The sequence below is a fragment of the Dreissena polymorpha genome, chromosome 2 (assembly GCF_020536995.1).
Source record: "Dreissena polymorpha isolate Duluth1 chromosome 2, UMN_Dpol_1.0, whole genome shotgun sequence".
In the NCBI taxonomy this organism is placed as follows: Eukaryota; Metazoa; Mollusca; class Bivalvia; order Myida; family Dreissenidae; genus Dreissena; species Dreissena polymorpha.
This window is the reverse complement of record NC_068356.1, coordinates 79,482,950-79,499,029: the sequence shown is the minus strand read 5'-3', so window position 1 is coordinate 79,499,029 and position 16,080 is coordinate 79,482,950. Positions and strand designations below refer to the sequence as shown.

The 16,080-nt window shown below is 34.8% G+C and overlaps 2 protein-coding genes across 4 annotated transcripts in view; both read right to left on the bottom strand.

Moving 5' to 3' along the window:
• The window catches only part of LOC127867734 (uncharacterized), a 67,111-nt gene that overhangs the window by 29,394 nt on the left and 21,637 nt on the right, over window positions 1-16,080 (bottom strand). Inside the window, 4 exon segments of the mRNA XM_052409088.1 lie at window positions 386-507; window positions 2,919-3,087; window positions 4,700-4,849; window positions 14,794-14,921. Coding sequence (XP_052265048.1) covers window positions 386-507; window positions 2,919-3,087; window positions 4,700-4,849; window positions 14,794-14,921 — 569 coding nt within the window.
• On the bottom strand, window positions 6,891-12,851 carry LOC127867740 (uncharacterized). Of its 3 annotated transcripts, XM_052409101.1 has the most exons (8): window positions 12,821-12,851; window positions 12,446-12,553; window positions 11,787-11,853; window positions 11,103-11,231; window positions 9,247-9,627; window positions 8,161-8,339; window positions 7,289-7,417; window positions 6,891-7,039 (listed from the first exon to the last, which is right to left on the bottom strand). In XM_052409101.1, the coding sequence occupies exons 5-7, from the start codon at window positions 9,604-9,606 to the stop codon at window positions 7,405-7,407; spliced, it is 552 nt and encodes a 183-aa protein (XP_052265061.1). In that variant the 5' UTR covers window positions 9,607-9,627; window positions 11,103-11,231; window positions 11,787-11,853; window positions 12,446-12,553; window positions 12,821-12,851; the 3' UTR covers window positions 6,891-7,039; window positions 7,289-7,404. The 3 variants fall into 3 exon arrangements, with proteins under 3 accessions (XP_052265061.1, XP_052265062.1, XP_052265060.1); XM_052409102.1 differs by lacking the exons at window positions 11,787-11,853; window positions 12,446-12,553; window positions 12,821-12,851 and having other exon boundaries at window positions 11,103-11,241; XM_052409100.1 differs by lacking the exons at window positions 11,103-11,231; window positions 11,787-11,853; window positions 12,446-12,553; window positions 12,821-12,851 and adding an exon at window positions 10,548-10,696 and having other exon boundaries at window positions 9,247-10,062.

The following is a 16,080-nucleotide window of genomic DNA, read 5'->3' as shown; positions in this document are numbered from 1 at the left end:
AAAAGTTTATTGAGATTTTCAAGGTTTTTTTAACGCCGTGTCTAGGTAATCAAACTAATTATTAAGTTGCTAAACGTTTTTTTATATATTCCAATTGACAAGGTATTGGGGTCCATATATATATATCTTCGCCTGTGGAGACATTATTAGGCATCGAGTCTAAAACGGCTGCACCGTGTTGAGTAGTTGAAGGTCGGAGCCACGAGTCCAGTGATGTACACCGACACTCACAAATTAATTGAGTGCTCAAATAGCATATTCCATATAAACTCCGACACTTTAAATGAGATTTTCGTTGTACAAAAAATGGGTCACTGATTTTGATACCCACGAAATATATATAGATTATGAGATTCTGATTAAAACTATTGCACATTGACATTACCTTCTGGTTGTCCTTGAGGTGTATCCTTAGCAACAGCCGATGGCCCTTGTTATTGATCAGTTCCCATTCAATAGACATTCCGTAAGGTGTTCCCTTTCGCTTACAGTTGGCTGACTTCACGCCTGCAACAATTGAGCTGTGTTTTGACTTTTATAAAGTAAACTCTATCACACACTTTTAACATATCACAAAACACTTCAAATGACTATATATATTTTGAATGGTTTTTCGGATTTATTTTGCTTGGTTTGTATACAAATGCTATAATGTTGATGACAACTGGCAAATCTCTCTACCAACCAGGATCAATAATGTTATTGGTAATTAATTGACCACGCTGGGAGTAAATAACAGTATGATTTGAGTTTGGAGACAAATGTCTGTTTCATTACTTGCATGAACTATGCTATGAATGCTTAAATTTCTACAACGAGTTAATATTGTGTGCTTGTTTTAGACTTCAAACATGTACAGGGTGAATTAGAAAATTAACCATGGTTAAAATAAACCGTTTGAACTACTGGGCCGTCTGCAAGATGTAGTCCAAAATCAATCGGATATATTAGAAAGTCTTATTCAGTAACAGCAACCACCCACCCTGCCCGCAACCCCCAGCCCCAACACCGTCAATTTTGTATATTGATGCGCACTCGCTCCCATTGTTGTTACAGTGCATTGATAATTCAGCTGATAGAAACGATGAATGGTTAAGATCATAGTATTAAGCGTAGATCTATAAAAGTAGTGGAATACTGGCACCCGATGGTAGGTATATACTCATTAAATTAGAGCTTTATTGAAAACTGACATTTCTAAGATTAACGGTACGGTTTGACCTTATTTTTAGTTGTTCGCTTGAAAATCTAAGGCTTTAAATAGATACGGGAAACTAAAACTGCTACTGATCAATAAGTGTAGTGAGGTATCGAGAGTCCAATATACTATCACGCGTCTGTTTCGAAATCTCGTTTATAGTGCTTGCTAGTACAACGGGGTTAAATTCGATATGTCTGGGAAACGTTCTTTTGTTCTTAACAGGTTGCGGTAATCTCTCATGTATTTTCAATTGCACGGTTGGTAACAACGCAAAAGTATAAGGATAGGTTTGTTTATATTCATAGTCCTCAATGTATAAAACCTGGAACATGAGTTAACCAATACCTACAACGACAGAAAAAAAATATATATTCGCTTAAACTGTATATAAAAACCACTAAATAAAACAAGAAATATCTTTTAAAAAGATGTTCGGCATAAAAGCTGACTTGGAAATAAAGATTGAAATTAACGTTACTCAATTATTAAATTGAGTGCACAAATTTAACTGTCGTGTTTTTTCACTTGTAAGTCGCGTATTCACCGCATGCAATGTGTAAAATTAAAGTCAAACCACACATAAGTGTAAGTACATGTAGATACAAATTATACTACGGAAGTTCACATCATATGTGTGTCCTCACATGTTTTATTATGAGTTTATTTCACCACTATCGAAAAATGTGTATGTTAATATTTGATTAACACGCAGTTTCCTTTTAACACATTTAAATTACACTTAATAGCCGCGTCGTGCGAAAATGGGTCTAATGGCGTTTCGGCCAGCGTAGCTCAAGCCCAACCTGTTCATTTGCGCAGTCTGGCCAGAGGCGTTGTTGACCGATATAAAATCACTCAAATATTATGTTCTCAATATTGTCTCCTAACTTGAGAGAGGCTGAGTTTGCTATAGATATGATGGGTGCATATGGCATACGACCCATTGTCGCATGGCACAGGTCGTTTTTTTAATCTCATTGCGAAATGTAAATGGCTTAGTTTAGCACAATCCTTTCAATACAAAATGTATTCAAATAGCAAATATACCTAACTGGCTCATAAGTGTTATATACCGATGATATTGTTAGAGTCACTCAGAGACTTGTTGGCACCAGGTGAACTGCTAGGGTAACAAGAAATGCATCAACAACAAAGTACGGGTCAATAGGGCTGTCTTAATGACTACCTTATTCGTGAATTAAAAGTATTGCTCACATATGTTTTGTTTTTTTTTCATCAATTATCTTGGGTATTTTGAATTTGTAAATGGTATCAACAATCAAAACTGTGTTAATGGAACTTCCATCATGAAAATATATACTTAGTGCGATAGGTATTCGACATTAAAACAATATTCATTTAATATGATGGTGATTGCAAATTGGCTTTTATATTTGGTTCTCATTATACCATTTTCATCATACTTTATATGCTTTCAGAACGTCAAATAGGGACATGTTGATGTTATTTTGTCTTAGTTATTTTATAACATTAAAAGGATGATAAACAGTGCACACATATCTCGACCGATGCGTTAAGACACACTCTATATAAATTTGAATTGTTTTTGTTCATTTCAAACTTGTGATTTATACAGCTCTTACATACTTTGACAAAATAAGTTGCGTCTAAGATTATGAAATAGCGAACAACTTGAGTGCTTTCAGCGCTTTGATATTCTTCGCTATAATTTCGTTGAGAATTTATGCAATCTGACCTAGTTCTTCTTCCGCCAGAGATACGAGCTGTAGTACAGAATCCGTCGGGTTCACTTTTTTCACGGCACCATCGAAGAATATGTGCGACTCGAAATGCCGCGTACCGTCTGTCTGTGCGCGATTGATACCGCTGATAGATTGAAGAAGTTGCCTCATTTCGTAGTCAGCCTATGAAAGAAAAAAGACATTCGCTAGCTTTTTATACTCCTGCGTTGTATTCCTTAACAAGATAAATGTATTTGAAAGTTTGTTTGGTCATTCTGCGCCTTAGGCTGCATTATGTAAGGATCCGGAAAATGTCACATCACTGTATCTTAGTTGACTTACTAGACTAGTGTTGCTAATTTTGCTTACTGAAAGATATTGTGGTCTTGAGCTGCGGGACAAACCGGAGTACCCGAAGTGACCCCACCTGTCCAGTATGTTGACCACTAACTTAACTAATGCTGCCGGGAATGGGTATTGAACCCGGGACGCCTAGGACGCGCGTATACCAACCACTGCACTAAACGGACAGCCTTAATAATAAATACGATAAAGTGTGTGTATTTCGAAGTTACTTCCGAGCTTGAAACTGTATAAGGTGTGGACCCGTAGTGCAGCCCAGCACTTATATCTAATTAACTTACTAGACTCGGGAAAATTGGGACGAATTAAGAATTATAGTTGCTATTTCAACTTATTTTACTGTTACTTAAACATGTTTAATATCGACATCGTATTGTGTTGTGGAGGGAAAGCCAGAGTACCAGCAGAAAACCCCGCTTGTCCGTTATAGTTACCGCTTGCAAAACTCGCATGCAACCGGGAACGGGAATCAAACCCGGATTGCCTATGCAACAAGTGCGTGAACCAATCACTTCGCTAACCGGACAGCCCAGAGACACGATTTATTAAATGAACAACCCTTAATAAACCCGCGAGGGTCAACAAAAGAAAAACGAATTGTATTGTCAACTTGCAAAATGTCTTGTTTTTTTAGACGTAAATGCAAACATTTATTTTTATTAAATAAAAAAATGTATGTGGTCATTGGGAAATCTGTATTAAAAATAATAATAATAGTTAAATTGCGATGAATGAAATATACCTGAGCAACGACTGTAGTAAAGATGTCATCAGTGCAAAATGTTTGGCATATAAATATATGATTGAAAAGAGGGAACACGCACTGTTGTACTACATGTCTTCATTGAGGAGGAAATGACGTCGATACGCCCATAATATATAACAAATTCCGTGTAACTGCACACTGCATGTGCAATTCATCCACTATGCACAAGAAAGGCACTGATGTGAAACATCAAAGTTTTACCATTTAAAGGTTCATTTTTAGACATAAGTCTACATTATTTACCATAACTTTCTTAAAGTTAGATAAGATCATGTGTTTGAGTGCCTATTGCGAACAATAAAACTACAGTTTCAATCGTTTTTTTTGTATCAATTTGAAAGTATATACGTAAGCAATAAAAAAACAACCGTTACTTTTGCATTTCATTGTTACACTGGTTTTTAGCCTCGCATCTTTCTAGTTTTAAATGCTCAAAATGGCAGTTCCCATGAAACGGAATGCTGGTATGTAATTTCAAACATATTTGATATTTATTTTGGAAAGGGATTGCCGTTTCTTCGCGACCATTCATCAAAACTTGACATCAAACATTGAACAATTTATGAAAGGAAGAAGTAATTTGCGCAATCGTAGTCTATACGAGACTCCAGGCTGTCCATCGTGGTATTACATTCTGACCAACAATGGACCTAGACTTACACGCACCTCTCTGTACATCGTGGTACATATGATGACCTTGGTCCGGCTCGCCTTTAGCAGGGGGTCCTCATGATGTTCGTCGTGGTACTCGGTCTTCTTGGACAACATCAGCCACTGCTCCAGCAGGCCGCTGGTGTACATCGGCGTCCAAAACAACTAAATCAATAAGTTTTCGTACATATGAAACATACTTATCACAGATAGCATTAGAATTTGGAAAAAAACAAACAGTTATCTTAAGGTACACACAAGGCTAACCCATCTAATTAATGCACCAATGATTCAAATTATGAAGGTTGATATAATTAGCGAATGTGAAAGGATTTGTAACGGTTCGCTCTGGGTTTTTTCACAACATTACAATGTCGTTGTGTTTTAAGGTAGTACAACTGTAATTAGCAATACTTCAAAACCCCTTTAAAGTATTAGTTTCATAAACTTCATACCATATAAGGCACCATTACAAACTTTTAGGGTGGCTTTCCATGCTATTTTTTGTTTTCGTGATTTTTTCTGTATGATAACCCGTAATGTGATTTTTGTTCAATTTTAAATTACACCTGGGGATAAATAAATTCAATAAACTCATATGTTTTTGAATAATTTTTAACAATTTTGGTATATTAAGTACAGGATATGATGGTAAACTATAATATAATAAAATACAAGACAATTGAGAGATAACAATAATATAAAAAATCTTCTTTATTATGTAAGGTCCTTCAAAACAACAAAATTGACCCGTGTATGCAAAAATGACCCGTACACAATTATTTTCTTTTTTATTTGTTATTTGTAAGTTTCTTTAGAATTTGAGTATTTATATTTTATTCAGGACATGTGGTTAGCTTAAATCAAATGTAAAACAGCAACTTACCCGTGTTCATTTTGAAAAATCTACTAAAACGTAATAGGACTATTTGAAATATTTTGAACGAAATTCAAAACAAAATAATGGGAAAAGATCAAAAAATGCAAAATAAACAAAGTGCTTAACATTTACCAAATCAATTAACACATTCAATGTTCTTACTCACTTAACAAATATACTTAATACATTATGCAGTTATGCTAAATCTACCAATGTAGGGATGGTGTGCGTGAGGTGGAGGTGGGGCGGAGGCATAAGTAGGTCTAAAAAGTGAAAAAAAATACAAAGTTGTAAATTAAGTATTTTTCTCGGTTAAATGAGATCATTCAAATCGTGAGATTGCATTCCTAATGACCACTACCTCACAAGCTTGTGTTCATTTAGTAAAAATGTACAAATTGTTCATCTGATCTGAATGGTCAGATCACTGTTACGAATAATAAAAACAAAAACTTACACAAAATGGATCCTCAACATAACTCAAAAAGTACTAAGGGTGCTTTGATAAAATGTTGTGCACATATAAAGGGCATTATGGAGATTATGCAGTAACCTATTAATAACCTTAGTTGAAAGATAAGGTCACTATCACTTAAAAATAAAGAAAGAAATGCACACAACCGGACTCCTGAAATAACTGAAAAAAGTACTAAAGGTTCTTTCAAATCATACATTAAATTACTTGCATATTTTTGGAACAACTTAATCTAATACTTTTTTAGAATTAGTGACCCTAGGCAAGCCTTCACCATTTTTTAAAATAAAAACATCACGTATTGCATCCTCTCCACCCCGATTATTAAGCATTTTCAGATGCACAAGTTTTAGCCCTGACCCAGCAATATTTTCAGCCGTAGGCCTTTTCATTACACCACATGAAGGAGTGGGCTCAATGTTGGAAAGTTCTGGGCTTTAGCACTGTTAAAAGCCATGTTATTTGACACTGCCAATGGGGAAAAGCTGTGGGTCATCAGATCTTTAGAAGGCAAATTCACAAATTGGAGCAACTTTTCTAGTGCTACCACATCTGCCATAGCATCGTGTGCATTGTATGTTTCACCAAGCAATTGGGAAACTAAATCAACTTGTTTCAAGAACTGCTTTTGGATTTAATTTTCTGAATATTGATAAAGAATCAATTAAAGCACAGTCATTAAAAGTATCAATTGCACCAACATTTACCTATATAGAAACTAAAATTGGAAAATCAAAACGACGACCATTATGAGCAACTAAGACCACATTTTGAATTTTTTCAAGCCAATGAATCATTCTTTCCACAGCCACGCGTATTGCCACTGGCTGCACAACTTGTCCATTGACTGTCATCGTCCCATCAGTCATTGAAATGCCTGTGACTTGTGAAGCCTCTAGACTTATTGGAACTGTTGGTGTGACGTATGTTGCAAACTGACTACCAGACTGGAGTTCCACTGCTGCAATCTGAGTCACATGCGGGAGTACCCTTCCTTCAACTGGAAACAAAATTTACATTGCAATCTAGGAAATATTGATATGCCATATCACATTTAGAATGCATCCTAAAACATAATATAATATCTGTCGGAATTGTATTAGGTTAATAATCATACTGATGATGTACTGGCAATAAAAATGGTTTATAGAAAAACACAATCATAGAAGCATCTGTTTGATATCTGTAGCTGACCAGTTATTAGTTCTACATAATTATTAAAATTACAATTGTTAGAATCATAACATACTGAGTCCTGTAGTTTCTAGGTCAAATGTAATAATTGTCGGTTTCCCTGGCAAGATTACTGGTTTGAAGATTCCCTTTGGTATCGTATCTGGTATTTGCTCTGTGTCGGGGCTGTCTTCATGCGCTATACCTGTGTAATAAACAGCTGAGTGATAAATAAGGATTTAATAAAATATTTTTGGAACACAAATTTCTTATTAATCAACAAACCGTAAATCAGTTCCAATCACCAGGTTCATTGAAATGCAGATGGATGAATTTTAAAATCAGATCAAACAAGATATGTGTTTGTCAGAAACACTATGTCCCCTTTTGCGGCACTTTGAAGCTATATATTTGACCTTTCACCTTGAAGGATGACCTTGACCTTTCACCACTCAAAATGTGCAGCTCCGTGAGATATGCCAAATATGCAGTTGCTATCTTCAATATTGCAAAAGTTATAGCAAAAGGTTAAAGTTGGGGGAAACAAACACACCAACAGACAGGGCAAAAACAATATGTCCCCCACTATAGTGGATGGGAGACATAACAAGTTATAAAATAATGACAATGCCATTCAATGGTTACATAAAAGCACAACTTTACTAAACAATGTTGATGCCCAGAAGTAACCAGATCATTATATATATAAACATACATGTACTCCTCAACAATACACGTATCCTTTTTGTCAAGGTGGTGTAATGGATATGGTGTCCGCCCAGCAATTGGGAGGTCGTGGGTTGGATACCCAATCAGGGAGTGTTCTATGATTCCCTTTAGAGACACCAAGTACTGGTTCTTCCCAGGAAAAGGACTCAAGTGTCTTAATAAGCATAAGGCTTTCGATGCAATCGAGCAAAAATAAATAGGTTTTTAACTCATCCTTACCAGACTTGTACATATTCCCCTGCACCCTGATTTATAGAGCGCTCTTGTTTCAGCACCAGTCGTCTACGTTTGGATGAACGTAAGCTAGCCATCTGCAGCTTGTCAAGGCGCCGCTTCATACATTTCGTGGCATACGTGACTGTGTGTGCCCCAGGGGACAAACCCATCTTTGAATAAGTCTGTTTGGAACAACGAAATTTAATTTACATACTGCACAGATAACACCTCTAAGACAAAATTACTGATGTGTTTTTTTTTAAAACTTTTTATAGAACACATTGACAATAATAATATTAAATAATGTTATTTAGCTATTACACTTGAAAAATTTATTTAATTCTTGACAAATTTTAATTATATTGCAACAAGTTTATAAACATCAACATACTATTATTCATTACAAACTATTCTACACATAATTTTCTGTTATGCCATTACTAACAGACAGTTCATCTCCTTACCAGGAATCAACAGGCTGCAACATGAAAAAAGAACATCAATTTGAACAAGAAACATAACAGTTATAAGTTATAACAACAAAAAAACATAATGTGAAACTTAACTCGTATCCTGCGATTTTTTCATAATCCTTAAGCTAAATTCCTTTTTTATGCAGTATAAACAATTTGTGCAGGACATGGGTTAAGCAATAAAAAGAAGAGGAATAAAATAACGGCATTTCATTGAAATTGGACTTCAAAACAAATCATGCATTCCTTTCAGTGTCCCAATCAACAATCAAATTGAATAATTATTTTATTACGAGAGAATTTAAGAGAGTACACTAAATGGCTTCAATATGATTAAAAGTCCAATTGCAGTGATTGAAAACAACAACAACAAATATTAACAAACATATTAACAAAGCAAAATAACTACTGTAGATCCTACTCATAGTTTCATGTCTGTATCAAATGTCTTTTTCAAACAATATTGCATGGACACCAGTTAGGAACTATACTATCATTCTGTTGAAAACGAAAACCTATTATAATTATGTTTTGAAAAGTTAGTGATCTACAGTAATCTTTACAAATTTTTCAACAAAGTAAAAAACAAAACAACATTGTTGCAAGTATAAAGTACCTTATAAATGTACTGTCTTCCATCATTGATGAACGCTGCAGTTGCCTGAACACGATACTCCAAACTTGCAGAGTTGCCGTAGTGATGACTTTTTGGTGCTCTCTGTGAAACTTCCTTGTTTGCATGTTCACACTGTTGGCTTGAGCCAAGATCAATGTACTGCTTTGCATTGTTTATCAAAGGACTGAACACCTTTTCAAGCCTCTGTCTTAATACCTTATCTTTGAGTTGGCACTTATATGGCAAACTGCGATGGACATACTTTTCACCAGGTTTTCTTTTGTACCCACAGAATCTTGAATCACAGTGACTATGGTCACCAAACTGATAAGGCACAATGGCTTCTAGATTAGCTTTCATGTCCTTTTCGTTGCCCTGGTTCTTGGCAAAAACATACTTTAAACAATTTTCTAAATGAATAATAGTGTTCTTACTGAGTTTGATGGTTTTTTTCTTTGGACATAATATACAAGCTTTTTGTAAAGATTTTAACCACATGATTTTTGTCAAATCTCTTCTTCATGTCTACATTCAGTTCTGTTTTTAATCTAGAAATGAGAGTATTGTCACCATCACCCTCCTAATACTATACTGGTGTCCCCTCCTGCATCAGTTCCTTTACTCCCTGAACTCCACTAGTAGCCTCCATGGCTCTTGCACTTCCAACATGGTTACGAACACATCTGTGTGGGCGGACTTTGAGTCCAGGCCTTTTGCGCCGCCACCAATTACAAACACCACAAGTTCAATGCCATACATTGGTCTTAACAACTTTCTTCCTTATTGTCTTATCGGTAGTCATGAAGAATGTGTGTGCTAAAATTTAATTTGACATTTATGCTAAAAATTTAATACAAATGTTATGAAAGCCTGAAAATAACGACATACTTATCAGTGGAAGCGATTGAAGTTTATATCTGCATTGGATCATTACAAATGCTTATAACCAATTAGTGTATAAGAATCCAGCATTTAAAATCAGTTCTCTTTACATCAATTGCATACCAGTTGTCTTTTCAACTGAATATCATTTTGTTTTAACTGTCATCATCGAATGGCATATTCATTTGTTTATTTGTTGTGTAAATATGGTAAATATGCCATACAGCTGTTTTCAGTAATCGTTATTTGAAGGTTTGGAAATTACACCATAAATGTTGAGGAATTACAGTACACATGAATAGTTGGAAAGATGGAGCTTACTATATGCTACCCTAACACAATATAAAATGAAAATTACTACATGTTATAGTTACTAAGAAATATATACTAGTTCACCTAACATGTGAGTGAATTGAAACCTTTTTTCTGCCAAGCTGTGTCCACGGCCACAGACATACCATGCCGTGTGTGGCAAGGATACTTGGACAGCAGTTTCACTCTGGATCTTTTAGTGGACACAGATGACCCCTCAAACTGCGATGTACGACACATGGACGGTGGAGGAGGCCTTAGATCAGTTGGAATGCTTAATGCAGAATATAAGCGCGGATAAAGAATGAAAACGTATTTTCGTTTTTGCTATATATCAGCCAATAACCAAACATTTGGAGTTCTTAGGCCTATAAATACAGCAATGTGTGCTGTAGTTTTAGTGATTTATATCCACCTGAATTTAACTCAACTGAACTGCCCTTAGCATTTTGGACTAAATTAGGAGTGGACTTTTTTGTAAAAGTTGTTAATTGGGCAGTTAAACAATTATAATTTTGAATTAGATAACTATATTACGCACAGTTTTATAATTAATGTTCATATTTGTAATAAAGTACAAATATGGGCTTTATCAGGTCTAAAGTTAAAAAAATTATAAATGATATATAAAATAATTATCAACTCTTTAAAAAAAATATTACCTGCTACTACAACTAGCAGTAATTGAACACTCATTGGCTCCAACAAAATCGTTCTTGGCATCTTTTGCAGCAGCCCTGTCATCATCAGTCCATTCTGTTATGGTATCGAATGGATCTCGCAACAGCAACCTTGTTATAAACGTGTGCAAGACAAAGTTAAACAATACAATTCCCATTTATTTATTGTTTATTTATGGACAATACACTTATTTATTCAAGCTTTTTGAAGTACCATTAACCCATTTATGCCTAGTAGGACTCTCCCATCCTTCTAAATTGGATAAATTATCTAAAATTAGGGATGTTTAGTATACTTATTTCTATATTTAGAATATTTCTTACAGAAATTCCTTTAAGCAAACTGCGCAGATCCAGATTAGACGCTGCATCATGCGACGTCTCATCTGGGTCTACGCTGTTTGCAATGTTCTTTTTTCAGGACGTTAGGCATAAATGGGTTAATATGAGTGCAACTTTTTCATTAACTACCTTGGTTATTTTATTTGACTAGAACTCAAGACCTCAGATCAAGCCAACATCACTTTTCTAACTGGTCTACTACGCCAGCTTGTCAAGCCGACATAAAATACACGCAATCAAGCAACAAAATATGTTGCAACCATGTCAAACTATATATGCAATATTTTACTTTAATGATGGAGAACCATCTGGTAGAGGACAGACCCCTAGATCTTCAATGAGCCCTGTCATTCTGCTCTCGACATCACGAGACTCCTTTTCAGCAATTGATCTGTAATTATAATTTGAATCTACAATCATAAAAGGGCACTTTTAGGAATTATTTTGCGTTTAAATAAGGCCTACTATGCATTTTCTATTGTTTCAAAACAATCATATGTAACATATTATATTTAGCAAATGACTGGAGCACCTTTTTAGGTGTGTAACAGTGTATATTTGAATTACTGAGAGTAAATAAAATATGGTTTCACCACTTTCTTCTATGATCAATCAGATGTTTTAAGAAGATCATTGTTGTTTTGACTTATTATTTTGCCTATTTTTCTAGGATTGGGAATATTTTCAGCAAATAGGGCGATAATACTCATTTTTTGAAATGGGAATGGGTCAGATATTCTGATTTGCAGGATCTGAATAAAAAGGCCTGCCAAACGTTGCCTAACTTACACTTGTGAGAATTTAAGTCAACATAAATAATTGGTTTTTCAACATGTTTTGATATAGTTTGATGTTTTCCATGTAAGAAATAAATTGTGACCGCTGATAATCCAAATAAAAGATTATTAAGTCATTTCATTACAAAAAAGCCTCGCTAGCTGCAATCCTAGTTGATTCAGTTGCAACTTGCTCAATCGCCTCACCAGCTCGCTGTTCCATTCTTTTTAAGTTCGTGTCCGATATGGTTTTCAGGTTTAATGTGGACATCATATTGTTCACACGGGATGGTCCACCCAGGCTGTCCACCATTGCTACATGCAGAAACAAATTTAACTATAGCAAAGATAAAAGTATGTACAAGATCTAAAAAATCACATCTATCGATCTATACTGCCCAATCCCCCTTGCGGGTATTATTGACAGGTTCATGGTTAATGTCATGTGTACAGTAAATAGAGCATAAACTACCACAAAATAATCATACTAATGCCCACAATTTACATCTTTAAACTAAATGTCTATATCAATGATTATGTATATTTTATTTAAAACTTCTGATTATATATGTGTGACCTTACCTGTTCCAAGTTTTGTGTTGACAACAAAGCATGGCATTCCAGGTCCATTTTACCCTTTGACTCTGTGGGTTTACCATAGGCAGCAGTGTTTACAAACTGACAGTCAATGTTAGCACACTCAACGTGAAGATAACCTCCAAGGCCTTTCTGTAATTCGCCTTTGATCGAATTCATCGTCAATGGAACAGGTCCAAGTCCACATGCACAACAAGACGTTAAACTTTTGACTTTGAGCAACACAACCCATTCTACTAGTCGTCGACCTATTTTCCATGATTACGTCGATGAAAACGATGGTGTGCTGTCACTTTTTTGTTTAGGTCCAGAATATGAATGATCATTAAGTATTTTTTTCTTCTTAACCACTTTTTTTACTCGTAAACCGTCCGTTTTGGTTACGATTCATGATTGTGCTTTTGTATGTTGTCGCAAAAATATATTACTTTCGGTTAATTTTTTACACAATTTTAACAAAAAAAATCTATTATGACGTCGTAATATATTGAAATTTGCATCTCAGCGATACAATATATTATAGAATTATAAAAAAAACATGTTTTTATCTAAGAATAATACTCTGTAAATAATAAACCGAACAAAACGGACATCTCACGACTTCAGTTACGATCTTTATCGAAGCAAACCGATATTACAAAAAAACGCGGGAAATGATTACAGTTGAACTACCTTAATGATGCACATTCCGGAACACCTCCATTGCAAGATCCGTGATTGGTCACGAAAGGTGTCAACTATTCTTCAGCTATTTTCAAGAACATCGTCATAATATATTCGTCTAAAATCACATATAACCTCGTACTTTTTCTGTTAATCACAAAAAATGCACGTATTCGTTTTTATTTGTTCCAATTATTTATGCTTAACTAGCAGTCCGAAATCGATGATTGAATAAAATATTGTATACTCATTTAAATATGTCTATCATTCCATAAATGCTGAAAGTCGTCGCCTTACAACGCGCATTGTAATAAGGGCAGAGTTTTCTGTAGATAATATCTAGCGTCAGACATACTAGATTGAATATCAGGGTAAAAACCCCGATTTCAATATGGTTCAACGTATGTTAAGAGATTTCCTGAAATGCGCTATTTTCGTATTTCAGTAAATTCTAAAATGTTTTCCCCATATGTTGTGAGGGCAAATTAGAAATTAAATCAAGCTGTTTGTCCGTTAATGACAATTTATGAAATATTCGATCGTTTAGGAGACTAATGCCAATTATTCCTAAAAAAATTAGAAAGAAACGGGGCCTGGCGCTGACCTCTTGAATGTACAAAAGGCTGGGTCTTGACAACGTACCATAAATCGACACAGGACCCGAACCAACACATTTATCTCAGTATCATGTTTTATCAGCATTGAGGTAAACATTTATATTTCAGTTAAGGTAGCCCAATATACCATTTAGTGCCAGCATAATGATAGCGACTTGAGTAATTATTACATTCAAATGTATACATGCTCATGCAACATGATTTTGTTGTATGTTTTAGATGACTATGTCTCATTTATTAAAGATCAGGATACGCCGTTTCTCGTATTTATAATCAATCGAGAATTAAATATGAGACGCAACTCCTTGATTTGAAAAATTTCAATGCAACGATGACAAATTGCTCCCTTTGTCATTGGTTGCTTTGTAAACTCCTCGAAGAGATTTTTCATCTATAGGTTAACGTTCACCTGATAGAAGCTACGCTAATCTCTGCACGGAGATTTATTCAACTCGCAATAGTTTTCATGCGAAGGTAACACGCCACCTGATATTTTTAGCATGATGTGCAACTAGGATCAGGTGATTGGGTGCCAGAAAGACAACGTATGAGCAACCATGAGCAAGACCAGCCGACTGGTTCTCTGAATAAATCTTATATTTGCCGTTAACCAATAGAGGAGGTAACTAATGCGGGGAATTTGATCGGAACTTCTGTCATGCTCGGGTAAAATTCTACCTTATCTTCTTTTAGCATGACCAGGAACTGAGACCGGAAAAACAGGCACCCGGTGGAGATAGTCTGGGCGGCAACGAGCAGTACCAGAGCGATCAGGGAGTATGGGTTGTAGTACATCTTGCAGGTGGCTTCAAATGATAGCAGAAAGGTTTGATGACCAAGCTTTGTTTATAATAATTGTCTTTTATGGACAAATAATATGGTCTCATTTCATGTTATTTGGTGAAAGTAAACTTTTTTTACTCAAACTCAGGCTAAATGAGAAGGTATTGGGTTGACCAAGCTGTGGTGAAAATAATTGTATTTTACGGACATATGATTGTATCTAATTTCATGTTTAGAAGTGAATAAGTGGAGAATATTATTGAAAGATCACTCAATAATGTCATTCTTACTCGAGTGAAATCATATGGTTTGATCACGTGAATAACCTCATCCTCAGTGAAAAATTTAACATTTTAAACTATACAAAACACGTGATACAATTAAATAAAATCAAATAACCAAAAACTTAAACAAATATTAAATTAATTTTCCTTTTATTGGAATGAGACACATTTATGATAATAGTATTGCGTCGCTTTTAAGCTGTCCCAATGATGCTCAAGCAAATTACACACATTTTATTAATTCGTGATTAAAAAACAATAAATAAAAAAGAATGCGTGTTGGTATCAGTGACCGATAAACTAGTATAATTATTCATCGTCTTTTTACCCAAGACTTATAAACTTGTCAAAAAATGTTCTATGTGACAATTTTTTAGTTAATTTAAAGCAACACATATCATGTATTAAGCAAACATTGCAAAATGCATCTGTATATGGTCTTCGTGAAAAAAGTCATCAAATGTTTTAACTACCTTAAAGGTTGACAATACAATAACAACATAAAACTAAAATAATATGTACGAATGTGAAACAGAATCTTGATTTTATCTAAAAGAAATCGGACGCAGAGTACTCTCAAGAAATTAAAATATTTCTGATGATAACATTTAAGAACCAATCTCAAACGATCTCGACAAATTAAGTTATTGCGTTCATATTTTAAAACTTAAGTGGCGGAATGCAAGCTTATGCTTTTACAAAAAAAAATAATAATTAAATATTCAGCAAATTAAGGCCTTGTATTAATATTTATTTATGTAGACTACAAGAGAGATCAACTGGTGTCAGCCTTTATTATTTTTATCTCAAAACGAATTATTTTTATATAAAAAAAATCTGAACGGACGTGTAGTTCAGTCATTGTGCTACCGGTATTTATTTTTTAAGTATTTTAGAA